The sequence below is a fragment of the Pleurodeles waltl genome, chromosome 4_2, assembly GCF_031143425.1.
Source record: "Pleurodeles waltl isolate 20211129_DDA chromosome 4_2, aPleWal1.hap1.20221129, whole genome shotgun sequence".
Lineage (NCBI taxonomy): Eukaryota > Metazoa > Chordata > Amphibia > Caudata > Salamandridae > Pleurodeles > Pleurodeles waltl.
This window is the reverse complement of record NC_090443.1, coordinates 446,602,393-446,621,870: the sequence shown is the minus strand read 5'-3', so window position 1 is coordinate 446,621,870 and position 19,478 is coordinate 446,602,393. Positions and strand designations below refer to the sequence as shown.

At 42.6% G+C, this 19,478-nt stretch overlaps 1 protein-coding gene across 1 annotated transcript; it reads right to left on the bottom strand.

Moving 5' to 3' along the window:
* Positions 1-1,668: 1,668 nt before the first annotated feature.
* On the bottom strand, positions 1,669-12,954 carry NXNL1 (nucleoredoxin like 1). Its single transcript, XM_069233343.1, has 2 exons — positions 12,190-12,954; positions 1,669-2,924 (listed from the first exon to the last, which is right to left on the bottom strand). Exons 1-2 carry the CDS (start codon positions 12,516-12,518, stop codon positions 2,615-2,617), a joined length of 639 nt encoding a protein of 212 aa, XP_069089444.1. The 5' UTR covers positions 12,519-12,954; the 3' UTR covers positions 1,669-2,614.
* Between the last annotated feature and the right edge of the window lie 6,524 nt (positions 12,955-19,478).

The window sequence follows — 19,478 nt, the reverse complement described above, 5'->3', positions numbered from 1 at the left end:
TCCATTTTTGTTAAGGAGACATTATTCCCCCATCATTTCAAAGCTCAGACTGGCCCGTGCCCCTGCAGTGTACTGTTCGAGAAACAGCACCCATGCTGTGTGTGTCCAAGCTGGAGCATCATACTCAGAGCTCACGTGTTACACAGCTGCCACTAAGAGAGAGAAGACCCCAGTCCACTGTTGTGTGTCTTTTCACTTCTTCAGGTGCCTATGTCCAATACCCATCTTTTGTGGACATGTCACAAGCTTTTGGGGAAATTCACTGATGACTCTTATCGAATGAGCTCTCACACTGTCTGCCTGTCTTGTATTCTGAATTGATACATTGTAAGGTTGCACAAAATCTCAGCAGTTGCTTACTCACCACTGGTCTACTTTACTTTCCAAATTTTTACAGTGTCAAAGAAAACATGGAAAAAGTATACATCAGTTTGAAAGTCAATGCTTGGCCCTGTTTTAAGGCCATGTTACACCCTAAAGTTCCAATTCCCTTTTTACGCAGAGATGACTGCTTATCTATACCCACAATTAAGGGCCTGATTTAGAGTTTAGGGGATGGGGTTACTCTGTCACAAATGTGACGGATATCGTGCCCCCCATATTACGATTCCATAATATCCCATGGAATTAATAACGCAGCGGACAAAATACCCGTCATGTTTGTGATAGAGTAATCCGTCTGCCAAACACTAAATTAGGCCCTAAGTTGTGGGAAGCAGTCATTCCTTGCACCAAAGAACATTTGGGGGCATATTTATACTCCGTTTGCGCCAAATTTGCGTCGTTTTTTTCGACGCAAATTCGGCGCAAAACTAACGCCATATTTATACTTTGGCGTTAGACGCGTCTAGCGCCAAAGTATGAGTAAAGAGCGTCATTTTTTTGCGTGAACGCCTTCCTTGCGTTAATGAGATGCAAGGTAGGCGTTCCCGTCCAAAAAAATGACTGCGACGCAAATGCGTCGTATTTATACTCCCGGGCAAAAATCACGCCCGGGAGTGGTCGGGGCAAAAAACCCCGCATTTGCGCCTCTTTTTAACGCCTGGGTCAGGGCAGGCGTTAAGGGACCTGTGGGCTCAAAATGAGCCCACAGCTGCCCTCCCATGCCCCCAGGGACCCCCCCTGCCACCCTTGCCCACCCCAGGAGGACACCCAAGGATGGAGGGACCCACCCCAGGGACATTCAGGTAAGTTCAGGTAAGTATAAATTTGTTTTTTTTTTACATATTTTTTTGGCATAGGGGGGCCTGATTTGTGCCCCCCTACATGCCACAATGCCCAATGACCATGCCCAGGGGACATAAGTCCCCTGGGCATGGCCATTGGGCAAGGGGGCATGACTCCTGTCTTTACTAAGACAGGAGTCATGTAAATGGCGTCTGGGCGTCGTTAAGAATGGCGCAAATCGGGTGGAGGCGATTTTTTAGCGTCAACCTGACTTGCACCATTTTTAAGACGCCATTTTTCCCTACGCCGGCGCTGCCTGGTGTAAGTGTTTTTTTTCCACGCACACCAGGCAGCGCCGGTCTGCTTGCGCCGGCTAACGCCATTCAATAAATACGGCGCCCGCATGGTGCTTCAGAATGGCGTTAGCCGTCGCAAAAATTTTTGACGCTAAACTGCGTTAGCGCAGTTTAGCGTCAAAAAGTATAAATACGGGCCTTGGTGCCACACATAAGCAAACTGAGAATAGGGAAATGTCACACAGAAACACGCTTTGTTTGGGAGGGTAGGTGGTGGTGAAATGTATGTGAAAATCCAAAAAGCCAACCTTTTTTTGCAGCCAGCCAGGAAATTGTAATATAGCCCTGTTCAAACCGAATGACTTCCTCTCACTGGCTGACGCAAAAGTGTGTCATATGTCATTTGCTCAAAAATCTGCCCCCCTCAGGGCTTCAAGTGGGCCGGGTCCTACCAGTGCTCAGCACCAGGGGTTCTGAAAAGCAGGTGCTGAGATGGGTCCCTATTGGGCTCTCCATTTGTGCCCTCACTATTAGGGGTAAAAAAAAATATTAACCCTGCAGCAGTACACCTTGCTCTGCCATTAATGTAACTTCAAAGAGACTCATTATAGTTCTTTCACAGTCTGATCATTTAAGAAATAAAGCATTTGCAATATTTCCTGCAACAAAGACATTCTTGTTGCCTGTTTATCTTATGCAACTAACAACCATTGACGAAGCCAAAGTCCTGGCGTGTTGTAGCTGTAATGTAACTTGTTGTATTGTATATCTGGATTCAATGACAGAAAGAGGCAGCAAAATACCAGTAGGGTGGAACTCTATATTGAGGAAAAATGTTAACTTCTGTGTTTTTAAGCCACACCCTTAATTACATCGGCCACCCCCCTTGTCAGACCCTCCAGTTTTTTCACTCCACTTAAACCCCTGCTGCCCCTCCTTCTTGATGCAAAAGGATTGGGCACATGGCTTGTTTTATTCAGAATTTCTTTTGGGACAATTATCACATTTAATCCACAGGTAAGGAAACAAGATGTAGAGCAAACACTGCATCTGGTTTTGGGTTCATAAGCATCGCCAGACCCACTCAATGACGTCCGGGGTTCTGAATGGGGCTCAGACCAGGAAACAACGATTGTTGTGTGAATTATGAGTTAAAAGAACCTCTTTTCGTCATCCTCCTCTTCCTCACGGCCATCGTTTTTCTTCTTCTTCTTCTCCATCTCCAGCTTGTACTTGGGGCGCCGCAAGCAGTCTGTCAGGCTCCTGTTGACCTTGTCAGAGAAGTCGTCAGGCGGCAGGAAGTCGCGGTCAATGATGTCAGCCACTTCCTGCCAGTTCTTGAAGGCCGGCGGGCCCAGATGCTTGATCTCGTCCACAGCGTTCCAGGAGATGACCTGCCCGCTCGGCTTCAGGACCACCACTGTGGGGATGTCTTCGACACCAAACATGCCCTCCAGCTCTCTGGAAGATATAGTGAGAAATAAAGCGTTACCAGAGCTCCACAGAAACGTTTGTTTACATTTTTTGAAGCACGGGCTAGACGTCGAGGACAGGCCTAAAGGGCAACCAGGTAGTGTCTAAAGGGCTGATTTGACAGGTCAGCATGTGGACCGTTTTTTGGCTGGTTTTATGCATTTTTGTTGTTAGCGACGCCGGTTTTTACCCTTGATTTGCCTGTTATAAAATAAAAACCTCTGCCTGCAGCAAGTACAAATCCATGCAGTCTTCCATAATTTGTTCAAAAAAAGGACTGCCTAACCTGGGCCACATTAAAATCTATTTTAATTTTGGAGCGTACTGTTAGTCTGGTGCCCACGCCTACTTTCTGTCCCAGTCCATCCCTGCTTGACATCTGTACACAAAATGCAATTGCAATACCTAGGAAGCAGGTGCCCTGCAAAAACACATTTTTACTGAGAGGCTTGAATATATATAATGTTAAAAGCAAATGCAGGGACGTCTGATCGGGCAAATGAAGTATGAGTAACTTAGTAGGACTAGAAAGACAGGTACTTGCAAGAGCAGAACACCGCCTTCTATAACCGTGGATGATACACATAAGAATTAGGGTGTGACGGCATGACAAATGAGTCATGACCGCTTGACACATAGGGATTAGTGGTCCTTGTATGCTCAGAGGATTCTACAGCATTGGTGCAGAAGATGAGTTACAGTTATGCACACAAGTACATGAATTCAGAACTAGCCAAAAAGACAAAATGAAACAGCGTCGGAATATTTGCAGAGTTAAAATGGACCAACAATTAGAAATGAAAGGGTTTGTTACATGATAAATATGAGCATACCTTGATCATACTACACCGTCAAGAAATTTCTGGATGCATTTTTAGTGTCTTAATTGGTGGCTGTGGCCAGCACATCTACAGGATAACCTTGAATTTCATAGCTAGGAAACCTTTACGGTTTTTATTTATGTATTGCATTGTTCTGCAACATGTATAAAGTGCTTCCTGCCCCTATTGGGGGAGTTGAAGTGCTTGCATGCATGGGTAGCATGTTTCACCGTGTAGGGTGTGTGGTTTGAAGCGTGTTTTCTCTTTTGATGCTATGTGTTCCATTTCATGCATTATCGCGATAAAGGATACATTGCACAGCGATGTGATGGATTTAAGGGTGTGAGAGAGGGGCACCTAGTTTTCGGTTTTCAGTCAGCCGGCAGCTTCAAGTAGCTTTTTGGTCCATAAATGGCATTTTTTGTGATCACAGTCCACATAGCTGGTTACTTCACCAGGTTGTCCATTCTGAGATATTCTGTTTTAACATTATGGTTCCCAGTTGGCTTTGGATGAAGGGAGAAATGGTGCAGAGATCTGCTAAGATGGACTTTATTAATACCATCCAATGTCTGATTGTCACTGTGAGGTGTCAAGATCACCTGCATTGGTGGACTAACTTAACATCCTTGGATTGCCAGCGGCATGTGGCAGGTCTCCTCTGTTATTCTTTGTCCGTTCAGTTGGTGATGGGTGGTTTATTGCTGTGGGCTGGTATACTAATAGGCGATGCATATAACTCATAGCACGTGTTGTCCTATATGAGTGTAAGAGTATCAAGCAGTATAAGGGAATTATTACGCAGTCTGTATGAATACAATGAACTTCCCAACTGCTGAGTGTTATGGTAGTATCATTAGAGTGGCCGGGAGGGTTTTATATCCACTATTGCTTCTATTTTTGGGGGGGAAACCCTGATGCCCTTCTCCACTATCACATTCCTCTTGCAGGCCAAACCTTGACCTACTCCCCAAAAACGTGTTAATATTTTTCTTGGTCTTAACCTCTCACAGGCCAGTGAGTTGAATGGTCTTTTAAATGCAGTGGCCGTAAATTAAGTACCGGGATTTTTTTGCAGCTCCTAGAAACGGCATTATCCTAGGATGAAGTGCTACATGCAATGCTACCGGCCCTCAGGATGTGACAACATTTTGTAAGCTTATGACTAGAACGATAGGGGAGGTGGTCTACTGAAGAGTATGTGAGTAATCAGTGAAGTCTGGCACGTGCCAGGTAAAAGTATCACGCCGCCCCAATGCACAGTAGTGAGCAATTAGTAGATCTGGCTGTGCAGCATGCAATGTTCAACTTTTTCATGCTTTGATGATGAGTATCCTGCAGCCAGAAAGTACATTTCCTACAGTATTTTACGCTCAACTGTAAGATACCAGCATTTAGTGGTCCACATATGGGGCAGCAGCCAATCAGAACACGTCAGAGTTCAATGTGTTAAAAAAATAGAAAGTAAGTGTAGTGGCCGCACGTTTTTCTCAAGAGCACGCTGCTGGCACTACAGAATGCGAATGACGCAAATAAAAAGACTGGTTGGTTTTGATTCCACCCTTTGCCTGTTTCTTCATCCCCCTAAAATGCCTTTCTCCTTATCTCATATCACACTTGCAGGTAATTCCTATATTTACCTTTCTGCTTCCTCCTCTGTGCTTTTCTGGGTCAAAGTCTGATGATGAAAAATATCTCTCAGAACCTAAAAACACACATTGGCAAAGTAAACAGGTCTCATTTTTGGGACCTTCTGGCATCGCCAGCGCTTTTTGCCAAGGCCATGTAGCACTGACCTAAAATGGATAGGGAAAAAATGTTTCATGAAGCTACTGGCACCCACATTATTCATCAAGCGTATGTGTGATGACCAAGTCCACTGGAATTATGCGGCAAGGGATGGCCAAATTATGCGGCAGGGCCGAGTAAATTATGCGCAAGAAAAGGCAAATTCTGTGGCGTATAATGTGGCACTTTTTGTGATAGCATTACTTCATTATTTTGTCATTTTTACACTTGTGGACACTGTCTGGACGTTGATTGGACCTCATTTGTGCGAGTATAGCAGCCCAAATATAGCAACAAGCAACAGAAAGGTGATCAGTCAACATTTTCAAAGGGAATTCCACTGTGCGGCAACACATGATGCTGCTTTTTTAGTAACTGTTGATGCATTTCAGCTAGAAACATTATTTTTATTAAAATCTGCAGGTTATGCAGCAGATGATGGATTATGTGACAAATATAGGATATCTCTAACCATGCGAAAAATGCTGCAGCTGCACAGTCTCATAATTCAGTGTCCCTGGTGATGACTTATGCAAACGCCTAATTAATCATGCATGTGTATACGTACTGAATGATGCAGGCACCATTTTATTTATATTTTTATTTACTGATCCAAGGTGACAGATTCTACGTGTTGTAGTTAATAAAAAATACATTTTCAATTGTGCTGAAGTGCTCTCCAGCCATCCGAGTGGCTAGGAGCACAGGTAAAAAATACTTTGAAAAATGAAAACAATCGTAAGTGTTGTGCAAGAATTAGGGTGGGGGTAGGAAAAGCCAGAGGGAGTTGGTGGAGGAAATAAAATAAAACTAAAACAGTGGGATGGAAGAAGGGATAAACAAGCGGAAAATCAGCACATGAGGGAGACAGTAACATAGACCATGGGGGAAGATTTGGCAGTGAGGAGAACCACACGAGAGAGAGAGCAGGACACAGTTCCGAGAGCACTATGGAGCATAGGTGGGCGGATATTTGGTGTGAGAAGAAGCACTCAAGGAGAGAGCTGAAGAACATGCACTTTGACGGAGTGCTTAGTTAAAAAGGAAAAGGGGTTCCCTAAAAGTGAGCAGTGGAAGGATACAATTAAACCAATAAAAAGGACGGTGAGAATACTATGTTTCAAAGGCGGGACAAGCCTAAGAAGAGGAAGTCAAGCCACTGAATAACATGAAAGCAAATGAGAGCGCTAATAAGTCACCCAATGGGAAGCAACTGGCAGGTTTCAAGTCCACTGAAATTTTTTGTTAAGGGTCACAAAAGGTTTTAGTTTACAGACAGTTAAGAACTGTCTGGTATGTGAGACCTAGTGAGTGCCGGTGTCAGCCACCAGCACCCATCAAACACTTGAATAAAGGCATGAAGAGGGCAGTTGCTGACTAAAGTGTCAACGGGTGCCCTCAATTGTATCACTTTGGTTGGATGGGTGCAGTAGTGTGCAGAATGTGTCCTTTAGATTTTTCACTGTCATACTTGGAAACCCGAGCTCATCTCCCAATAGCTTAGGGGTTATCTGTACCCATCCGGGTAGCGTTGGTGAGCTCACTCACAGAGTTCTTCCACCATTTCCTAGGTTTAGTGGTGACTAGCTCATCCAGTCCACTATTTAGGTCTGGCATTAGCCTAGACTCTTTGATTTTACTAACATACTTACATATACATACATATAGGGTCTTTCAACCACCTCTCTTCAACCATCATTCTGGTGTTGTGTCATTCACATTTTGCTTCCACCCACTTCAACATACAGCATGGCGTAGCGGGTCAGCCTACTTACGACACTAGGTGAACTTTACTTTGAGGGATGCATTTTCCTATCTCACAAGGAGTACACCCACACACAAGCTAGTTCCCTGTAGTGCCAGTGTTTTTGTTTTTATTTTCCAATTACTTTAGTGTTGTCTTTATGTTTAGAGCTTGATGTGATAGCAGGACATTTCAGATGCACATACCATCTTTATCAGATCCCATCTCGTGCCAATGTTATTGTAAATTCCTTTTGGAGTGTTTTGCTTTTCTGAATGCTGATATTTCACAGCATTCCACACTGTGTCCATTTGAAACTGTTCTGCACTGGTATCTTCTTTCTGTGTTTCTTTGTTTGTTTGTTTCTTTTGTTCTTCTTTCTTTCGTCTTTCTCTCTTTCCTTCTCCTTCCTCTTTCTGTGTTTCATTCTTTCTTTTCTTTTTGCTTTCCTTCTTTCTTTCCTTTTTTCTATTTCTTTCCTTTCCATGTTCTTTCTTTACTTCTATTGCTCCTCCTAACTTTCTTTCTTTTTTCTTTCTTTCTTGCCTTCTTTCACCTACTTACTTTAATTCATTTCCTTCTCTCTCTTTCCTTCTCTTTCTTTCTTTATATTCCCTTTCTTTCTTTTCTTCATTTTGCCTTTTTCCTTATGCCAGACTGATTGACTTTTATAGGTCTGTGTTAGCCAAAACCTTTTGATTCTACTAAAATTATGTGTATAACATAGTTACCTATAGAGGTTTCAACCAGACCATGACAAAACAAAACAAGAATTATCAGAAGGCTGGCTGCCAACGGTAGACCTATTGGCTTTACCAATGCTTGTTTGCTTTGGAACCAGGGACTGCAGGGCTCCAATTGTGCTGTCTTTTGCTATATAATTTCTATATATTTGAAAGAAATAATACATGTTGTATGTAACATTTGTACATAACACACATTGGAGTGTCATTGCAACCCCTATACTTTTGTCTAAGGAATTTTTTTTTAGAATTGCAGAGGAATACCAAAATGTTAAATCTACCAGTCTGCTCTAGAAATAAAGCATGGGGGATTGCCAATGCCAACCAGTCTCACCTTTCTGAGTTAGTCTTGGTGCAGGCAGTTGGACTTATGCAGCACTGAAAGACCAAAATATGTCTGAATTATGCAGCAAGAATAAACATATTATGTGGCATAATGGCACACATTATGTTGCAGCATTATTTTGTCATTTTAACACAGACTAATCCTGTGTGTGCAAATGTTTTACCTCTTTAATGCCAGTTTATCGTGTGAATACAGCAATCAGCAACTGAAAGGTGGCCTGTGTACAAAGGGGCTTCAACTGCACAGTATCACATGCAGATCTATTTAGTAAAGTTTGACCGTGCTAGATTTTTTTTGTTGAAATCTGCAAATTATGCCTTAAAGATGGTGGATTATGATTAATCCACAATTATGTGGAAAACACATAATTAACTCCAGATTAACTCTTGCTTAGTAAGCATTATAGTAACTGCCAAGGTTTCATATTGAAATACGTGACATTTTCATAATTCCAGTGTAACTATGAGTGCCATTTCAACGACTCTGAGTGACACTTTCTTGCAAGCAAAATCAAGCCATGAAGACGAGGGAACCATATAAATATTGTAATATATAGAGAATCCTATTGTACTCCTATCCCATTGTACACCAGCGCCACCTTGTGGCCTGTGATAAACACTATTCGGAGCTTACCTAGCATAGTGAGAAACTGGAACAAGAAGGTTTTACCGCACTTCAGGATTTGAATGACAATCTTGGGCATTGCAGTAATGCAGGAAAGTGACCGGAAATGCGTTATTCTAACGCGAGATGCGGGACACTTGGCATGGCTGTATTATTGTTCACCTGTTTGTCTCCAGTCCTATCAGAAATAATGTTGTATTTGCATCCATGGCTGCTGGAAATCTTCTCGGGCATTCGCTGTTGTCTCGCTGAAGACATATCCACTATTCCCAAACGTCACGCACTTCCAGTCTCACTTGATTCTAAGACTGCTTTACCAAAAACAACTGCAACCCCTCTTATGTGTTTATGCGCTTTGTTATGCCCGACTCCCCTCCTTTTCTTATCACAGGCCTATCATTATTTAGTATATCCCTTTCATATGTGCCCTTCTTACAGTTTTGCATTTTATTGGCAAAGTGAGAATCACGCTTTAATTAGCCTGTGTGAAATTCTGCGCTATTTATTAGCACAAAATGCATTTTTCCTTTCACTTTGGACACTAGGACACATTTTGCACTTTAAAAATCCTGCACAGTTGCACTACGTACAAAGGACAGAAGCTCACGTTTTGTTCTTGTGTTTGTTTGTTAGGACTCTTACCCAAACAACATCTCAGTTACGTAATGTAGCATAATGGCGCACCCTCAGTCATTTTATGTAACATATGTAACGCAAAATGCAGAAAACTGAGTTAGAATATACCACCCATATGAAATTTCACCGGGGCCTGGTTTGAATATTAGAGAGTATTTTTGTTACAATACAAAGTGTATAACATTAATTTCAATCTTCTGTGGACGAATCAGAATTAAAAACAACCTTAGGAAAAGATGTGGGGCCACATGTATGTACCTTTTTTCTCGTCGCAAACAGCCTGATTCTTGGAATCGGGCCATTTGCAATGAGAAAAATGCTGTTTGGTATGTACAGACCCATTTTTGCAATTCGGTAATCTATTTACCGAATCGCAAAAAGGGTTTGCAAGTCGCAATTAGGAAGGGGTGTTCCCTTCCTAATTGCGAGTCGCAGTCCGATCTATGATTGTTTTGTGACCGTGACAAAACAATCGCAGTTAGCACCAGTTTCAAACTGGTTCTAACCCATTTGCAAACGGGAAGGGGTCGCCACGGGACCCCTTCCCCTTTGTGAATGACATCGAAAATATTTTTTCAGAGCAGCCAGTGGAACCACGTACCACTGCCTGCTCTGAAAAAGTGAAAAGAAAACTTTTCATTTTTTGTGTTTGAAATGCAGCTCATTTTCCTTTAAGGAAAACCGGCTGCATTTTTTTTTTTTAAAAGACTGCTTTATTTTAAAGCAGTCATAGACATGGTGGTCTGCTGTCTCCAGCAGGCCACTATCCCTGTGAGGGCAGCCATTCCCAATGGGGTCGCAAACTGCGACCTACCTCATGAATACTCATGAGGTAGGTCGTTTGCGACCCCATTGGGAATTGCGAATAGTGTACACTGTTGTACATTTGGTTTTGCAACTCGCAGATTGCGAGTCGTTAAGACTTGCAGTTTGCGAGTCGCAAAACCGAATCTTTGTACATGTGGCCCGTGGTGGTTACCAAGCAATATTTTGTTCTAGATTCCTACTAATTTTTCAAAGAAATTAGTAACTCTTTGAGATGAAGCAGTTCAGAAATCGAAATTTGATGCGTTTGTGAACACATGTGCAGAATGACTGTAACAATCAGCTGTTTGTATTAATCAACTAATATTCTCTGATCGGTCAAAAAGAAAAAACATATAATTAAAGGAACTGGGATTTTTTTTTTGAAATATTAAAAATATGTTGAAATTAGTGATTAACGCGTTCATGCCGCACACCTCTAGACACTTAGGGGCAGATTTAAAAGGTCATTTTTCTGACACTAAGGCAGCCTTTTCCCTGCGCCATATTTACAAAGTGCTAAAAGCATGCATTAAAAGGACGCACCCATTGTAATCAATGGGCCTCCTTGCACTTTGCTCTATGAGCGTCAACATTTTTTATGCTAGTGGAGCAAAGCGCCACAACAGCGTCAAAAATGTTGACACTATTGTTCCTAATACCACCATGGTGCGCCGTATCACAATATGGCACACCCATGGTGGCGTTAGGGGGGCGCAGTGGGGCACAAGAAAAGGGGCGCTGCATTGGATGCAGCACCACTTTTCTTAAACTCGGCCCTTACATTTATGAGCATGAGCCATAGATGGTGTGGAAATTGCATATCAGTGTCTTGGTAAACATTGGAGAAAATATGTGCCCCTAACATGAGGAGTCATCCAAGCAGTCTGGGCTTGCAGTATTATACATTGTAACGCAGTTTCATTTTTATCTGCAGTAGGCTGTATTTGCTCATGACATTATGATTCTGTGTCTAAAATAATGTTGTACAACCTATGAATAGGTGTAAACCGTCTGTGGAGAAACTATGCTTCTAAATATTAACATTTTGTTGTTTTGTACAAGGCTATTAGGTTTTCTTTCTGCCATTTGAGAACTCTGATTTGGAAACCTAATGTTGCCATTTCTGACGAAACTTTATATGAAAGCATACGAAAGAGAAAAAATGTGGTTAAGTTATAAAAACTAAACACCTCAGTAACAGTTCATATATGGTTACTGCCATCACGACTACCATAAATCAACCCACATCAGTGCCCCTTTCTTTAAAATTTGATTTCAGGTGCATTGTGGTTCAAATGGTGTCAATTATTATAACTGTTATGTCTAAACATCACTCATGACGTCACTAGTAACCTCAAGGACCACATCACCATTTACATTATCAGTGAAATGCAGGGGAAATGATGCAGTGGTTTGTATTTTTCCATTGCAGGAAATCTGTATGTGAACACTGGTACTGCACCGTTGTTAGTATATAAGTGCAAGCATGTGCTTGCGAACACTAATTCACATCAATCCACCATTTCAATATGTTACTGATTCCAACAACTACCCAAGTAAATAAAAAGACCTTCCAGGCACCTGTCAGTTCTGAACGTAACATGCACTAACATGTACAAGGGGCCTCGTTCTGAATATAATCTCCATACATCATTAGGACAGCTGAAAAAAATGCATACTTTTAAATATAACAAATGCTAATGAAATCTATGCACAATCCTCCACCACTTCCTTACGCTCATACCGTTTAAACGTTTCATCTTCAAAGGGCACCACAAGCCATTTTTTGGGCATATCCCTTAGGAAGTCATCTTGCTGCTCTTCGGTCTCATCCTCAGAAACGTAAACCAGCACCACCTGGGAAGCTCGGTTCACATAGAACTCATCCGTCAGTCGAACGAAGAACTCCTTCATCACCTTGGCGAAGTCCTGGCACCTCTGGCTCTCCAACGCACCGAAGAACAGCAGCAAGACCCGGTTCTCCATCCGCTGGCTGAGCTCCAGCTCAGTGTCCACCTCGTCCTGGCTTGAATTGTTCTGCAGGAGGATCCGGCCTGTGAAAAGCTCAGCCATGGTCCACAGATCTACAAAGTTGAGGCCTGATTTGGTAAACAGGGGCCGAATTAAAGAGCTGTGGTCAAGTCTATGCAGTGGAGGTCAACGCAGTGTCTTGGGAGTGTAGGACATGTGTGCATGAAATTTAAACCTACTCTTGAACCTGCATCACGGGTAGACCAAACCCGTTCCACTAACGGAGCTATATCTGCAATCCACAGAAGTCCCCTCTTGTGATCCTTCAGTTGCACAGCCTAACGCTAGATTCACTTGAACAATGCTCAAGAAATGCCACCTCCTCATCATTCCAGCTTCTCAGAATCAGCCTGCTCCTCCTCGGTATCGACTTACGATTGATTAGTATCGGCATACAGCTTGTTGGTACTGGACTGCACCTCTGCTATATCTGCCCACTCGTCAGTATCAGCCAACTTCTCCTCAGTGTCATCCAGCCCCTCAGCTGCTTAGTATCAGACGGCTTCAAAATATTAGGCTACTCTTCCACCGTTTTAGCCTACTGATCTTCAGGATCGACCTGCACCTCACTTTTAATCAGCTTCTCGGTATCGGCCAAGGACTGAATAACCCACTGCTCCATCGAAGCTCGGAGTCGCTTGGTGCTTGTGTCCTTCGGTCTGCCCACACGTGCAGGCTCCCCTGCTAATCCTGCCTCACAGTGATTAATTCCTTCTTTACCTCTCTGCCTATTAATAGGCCGCCTTTGCTCATGGAGGAAAAACCATTGGGGGAGAGGTTTAATCTTCTTAGAGCGTAAAGCTTAACTCCTGTTTGCTGGTGCTGATGAGATCAGGTCCTCGGGCTGTTCTGAGGCTAAGTGAGAAGAAAGGCTCTCGAAACAACCACTTAAAAGCGCACTGACACCGTTCGTTCAAAACTGTGAGGGAACTCACTGAGGCCCCCGGGACCATCTACTAGGCACTCTGGTGCTGTTTATTGATGGCTTTAAGGCTATTCATTTTTTGCGTCACAATTTGTTATTAATAGTTTTTGAAGTGGGCAGAATCTATTGAGTAAGGGCTTTTCCAGTATCTTTTTATTTTACTGGAGCAGTTCCCATACTTCTTGTTGAAAAACAACCCATCCAGAACACATAATGCCACCCTTCAGGTGCCTCTTGCTGAAGGAAGGTATCTCCTATGTTGTGAAGACAAGGGAGAGGGAGACAGTGAAAGAGAAACTAGCCTTCTTGTTAGGGTGGCTGCCAGTGCGACCGGAAAGAAATGTAAATGTATGCAACTAGTTAAATCAGCAACTCTAAAGCCTGATTGGCAACCAGAATATGACTTTAACAGATGGCGTCATTTGAGGCTTCGTGGTGACTAAAATCGATTCTTTTTTTAGAAATAATGCATGCATGAGTATCAGCTGAGATCTGGAGTATGTTCGAATGGCACTTTGTAAAAAGTGATTTGCAGAAGGTACAAGTCTGATGATGTTACTTTTTCTCTCTACAACACGCTTGTTTTTATCTTAAATACGAAATCTCTTTGCACATTTTGAAGCAGCCCATTTTATAATCCGTGTCTTTAAAATAAAGACTTGCATGTTCACATTGCTTTAAATTGCAGGATGTGACATCACTCCACTATACACATTATTATTCCCCACTGTGCCAATCAGTATTCAATTCTGGGACTGGTTACACACACACACATACACACATACACACACAGACATCTGCAGTGATTGCATTAACCAATTGAGCTGGCATAATAGAACTGAGTGCATTTCCCACTGCTTACTGTAATTCGCATTTATTTTTAATTTAAAGTGTATGCATTGTACATTATATGAATTTACCTGAAGGTGAAAGGCCAACAAACTATTTGCAGAATATTTTGTGCTTTTTAGCCACATCTCTGGTCCCACCCGTAAACTCCCTGACTGCACCCACATTGCGCCCAGGATTATAGATCTCATTTTTTTTTTAATGCAGTTCAGCCTCTGATTATTAATTATTTCCATTGTATCACAGTACATTATCACGTAAAAGCATAACCTAGTCCTGCTTCTTTCTTACTTCTTCCTTCAATCCATCTTATGCAGTAGCTCCTCCAATAAACTGTATTTGACTCTACATGATTTAACCAGCGCAACAATCAATATATGTACCTCCAAGAAACAGTATCTTGCAGAAAATGCCCCATAAAGAGGAAAATCCTTGACTAATTGTTAAGTACATATTTTGCCTTTTCGTATTCTACCAGATTCAGAATCTCCATTGTACCAATCACCATGCATGGGCAAAGTTGATGACTTCCATAAACTTAATAAACATAGCTTAGTCACTAATAGTGCTGTTGCAAGCCATTTTCTCGAGTGTGACATCAGACCTTGAATCCCTGAGGTGTTGTACAAGAGAATAAAACATTTTCTAGCTATTGCGTCAGAAATTTGCAATTCTATTAAGGACACGAAGGCGAGGATTATGCTTCTATTTCTTTCCTGAGAAATAAATGGCAGCCAATCAAAATGTTTGGACACAAAAAACTACTTTTCCCAAGATCCCCAGTAGTCCATACTCTGTCCAGTCATATGTCTGCTCCCAGTATATATGCCTCTGGGACCTCAGTCCTTCCTCTTTTTTGCAAACAACTGATAACATAGCAACCTGAATCCAACAAAAACTGGAATCCCAACGAGAACTCCGAACTGCAACCGACAGCTGGACCTGAAGCGTCAACGTGAAGCAGTCATTTTCTTAATCTCTTGGTTATTCACACTCCCTTAATGTCCAATCCTAAAATCAAAAGTAAAGTGTGAATAATACTGATCTTTACAATAGAAATCAAACGGGCGGGCATGTGAGACAATTTCATAACACAATTATGCAAATATATCAACATTTTGAATCAACAGAATTATATATATATATATATATATATATATATATATATATATATATATATATATATATGTGTGTAGAGAGAGAGAGAGAGAAATTTGTCGTACGGGTGTGATAATCCTCAACTCTGTGTCCTTAATAGAATTGAAAATTCTTGACGCAATAGATAGAACATTTTTTATTCTATGGCAGGACCGTAGGCTTCAGATTATGCTAGTTTAAAGCTGATCCACTACCATAGATGCCACATCAACAATGCGTTTATGACAGATCACTTTGAAATTGGAGTCTGAAGACCAAACCACTGTGGCCATTATGTCCTCTAGACGAGAACCTGCACAAAACGCTTTAGACGCCATGGCCCCACAAACAGAATGTGCACTGAAGCTAGTAGTGTCTATCCCAGCCTCCCCTAATAACCATTTAATCCATCTATCCAGAGTGGCAGTAGATACCGGTCCAAAGGGGCTCTGTAGGGAGATGTGGAACTGTCCTTGGACGTCTCTACGAATCTCATGAGTACAATCCTCATACTCCTTTAAACATTTTTTACCACACATAATTTATGATAATAAGGAAAGGCTGGGTAGGAAATGCAACGAGATGCAGTTTTTGTATGTCTAGAAATGGTGAAAGAAATTCCTGAAGGAGTAAATACTCTACCTGCCAAATCCAGGCATGTACATCAGAAACGTGGCAGCCTGATATCAGACCAAGGAGAAGAGTGAGTTTTGCTGACAACTGTTTGCGCGAAAGATCTTCATTACAAGGCCAGGCTCTCAAAAAATGTAACACAACGTCTACATCCCACAAAGCAGTATACTTGGACTGCGGGGGTATGACCATCCTGATACACCGTAAGAGTTTACAAACCAGAGAGTGTTCACCCACCGGCTTGCCCTCCAAATGTGGGTGACCCACAGAAACAATTGACTTGTGTGCCGAACCTTGGGATGCCAAATCGGAAAGAAAATTGACAATCATACTGATGCTTGCCCCATGGGTTCAACACATCACTCACCACACCAGCAAACCCATCTCCTCCAGGAAGCCTCAAAAGTTTATGCGTGGAGGGAGCCCAAGATTGGGATAAGAAAAATATTGCATCCTCCAAAACTCTGGGAATTGCCAACATCTCCGGAAAGTTTCCATGCCATGAAGGACAAGTGCCCCGCTATTATCAATGGGTGAAGAAGGCTTGACGGATACAAGAGCAGGGATGGGCAGGATGGGATTTGAATTGGAGGAGCACACAACAGTGACATTGCTACCAGAAACTTCGACTGAGCCTTCTAGAGAGGGGTCACCAAGATAATCTCCACTACCTGCCTCCTCACCTGAAAGAGTAGTCTCTGAATCATGGAAAACGGGACAAAGGAATAGAGGAGGCCCGTCATCCATGACTTAAGGAAAGCATCTGATCCTGCTGCTAGGGGACCCGGCCTCCAACTGTGAAATAGTGGAAGTTGAGAGTCCTAATGCAACGCAAAAAGGTCTATCTAACACCAGCCCCACCATTGCTGCAAACTGGCAACCACCTGTGGATTAAGTTTCCAATCGCTGCCATGCCTCAAGAAATGAGAATTCCAGTCCACCACTATATTGGAATGTCCCGGATCGTATTCCGCCGTAACAGATATGTGATGCTGGAGACAAAAATGCAAAACTTCTTAGCAATCTTTATCAGGACTCGTGACCTGGTCCCTCCTAGGTGATTTATGTATTGGGCTGCCGATATGTTGTCCATACGTAACAGGATGCAACAGCTCACCTTGTGGAGAGAGAGAGATCGAATTGCAAAAGCCCTCGTTAATAGCTCCAGATAATTGATATGGAGACTCAGTTCCTCTCCACTGATCTGCACTGAGCACTCCAGTCCCACTGGCTGGCGACCATTTCTTTCACTGTTTCCGGAGATGATGCGAAAATGCCCTGCCATATGTTCCAGCAACCAGATTATTTCTGACCTGGTCTCGTCCAACAAAAGTACCTGTTCCGAGTAGGACAGTCCCTTGAGAAGATGCAAGGTTTTCAAATGTTGAAGGGCCGATAATGGAGGGGACGCAGAAATATTGCCTGGATCGAGGAGGCTAACAGACCCACTAAACATACAAGGGTCTTCAATGCTATAGTCGGAGAGGCAAGGGTTCTCCTCAACACTTTCTTGATGGAATTCCATTACATTAGAGGCAATTTCAGTTGGGCCTTGATGGAATCCACCTGGAATTCTAAGAATTCTATGGACTGAGACAGAGTTGTGATAGAATTGTCTGAGTTTATCAGGAATCCCAGATCCGGCAGAACCTGGATGGTCCAAAACTGATGTAACAGGACTGACTCCTCATTCTGAGCCATGAAAAGAATATCATTGAGATAGATGATGAGTCACATGCCTCTTTCCCTGAAGAATTGCACCACCACCGCAATAGCTTGGTGAAGCACCAAAGGGCTGCAGAAAGACCAAATGGGAGGACGATTAACTCGTACTACTGGTCTTGCCAGCGAAATTGAAGATAATGATGGTGAGGGGCGTAAATGGGAACAGTTAGAATCCAGACGTGGCGTAGTAATTACCTCGACCCCGTTGGGGATATCCTCCTGAAGCGTGACAGAGACCATGGCCTGGCCCTGTATAAAGTGGATAAAAATCATCAGCGATGTACGTGGGCCGGTCTGCGGAACTTGTCATGAAGAAACAGCCTACGTGCATGTGCGACAATAAAAATAGAAAGAGGACAAGTCCTCCAATACCCAAGTGCTCACCTGCACAGCTCCCGAGTTGGGCAGAAGGAAACAACTGAAGGGCAGAGCCCTGAATGTTTAAGCACCCCTTCAGGCATTCATAAGGTGAGCCAGAACAAAGGTAAGGCTGATTGTCAGCGCAGAATATGGGCCGATCATACATTTGAAGTGACGATCAGTCCCTCGCATATGTGACGTCATACTAGAAAGAGGACGCACACCTCCGATCATGACGCGCTTGTTAGAAATCCTCGCTCCTGCTCCACGGTTGACCGGGGGGGATTCAGGGTATTCAAGAGAAACCCAAAGGGCAAAGATCAAATGCCAACACAAGGAATGATATTTATAATATTTACAATAAGAATCATAACAGTAAAGAATACGGGGATCTACTTATCTCCAGCTGCAAGCAGCAAAGAAAGAGGAAGGACTGAGATCTCAGAGGCATATGTACTGGGAGCAGACATATGATTTGACAGAGTATGGACTACTGGGGATCTTGGGAAAAGTATTTTTTTGTGTTTAAACGTTTTGATTGGCTGCTGTTTATTTCTCAGTAAAGAAAGAGAAGCGTAATCTGAAGCCTGCGGTCCTGCCATAGAATCAGGGATGCTCTTGGTATTAGTTCACCTGAACATTTTAAGGTGACTATACTGATTCCCCATATCATGTAAGATTTGGGCACACACAGAATGTGTATAATGCCACTGTCTGTCTTTACATATCTCCAACAATTTTAGTGCATACACATTTGTGTGCTTTGTGGTCTTCAGTGGACCATTGTCATTCACTGAAAAGTTTTATAATAACAGAGTTTTAGCCTTGCCACTCCCATTTACCTATGATGATAAAACTGAAGAGTTTTCTCGAGGCAGTAATGTAACTGATTATATATCCATATATCACTCAGGTGTAGAGTCGATCTGAGTCCCATGAAGGATTTTAATCGCACATCCATTATTAAATGGCCAAGACTGGGAATACCAGCTTCACCTGCTTTGAAGTACCCCTTATTTTCTGCCTCTTTATATGACTTACAGAGTGGATGAGTAATTCTACCTTTATTTATTTTTATAATATTCATTTGGAGACCATCCTCTTTTGGTGCCTTTCCTATACTCATACTTTCAGTCACCATTAGTATATCTCCCCTGGTACTGCCCAAAGAGATGTCTACATGTGACTCACCCAATTTAGGCATTGCCACATCCAATAGAAAGTCCTCTTCCAATGCATGGGTTTGGCCCACCTTTGTTTTTATACAAATCCAAGTAAAAATCTCTACAGGTTTTGAGGATGTCCTGTAGGTGTGTATATTAGCTACCATCAATGTTTTTAATAAACGGTATAGTGGACAGCCGATCTGCTTG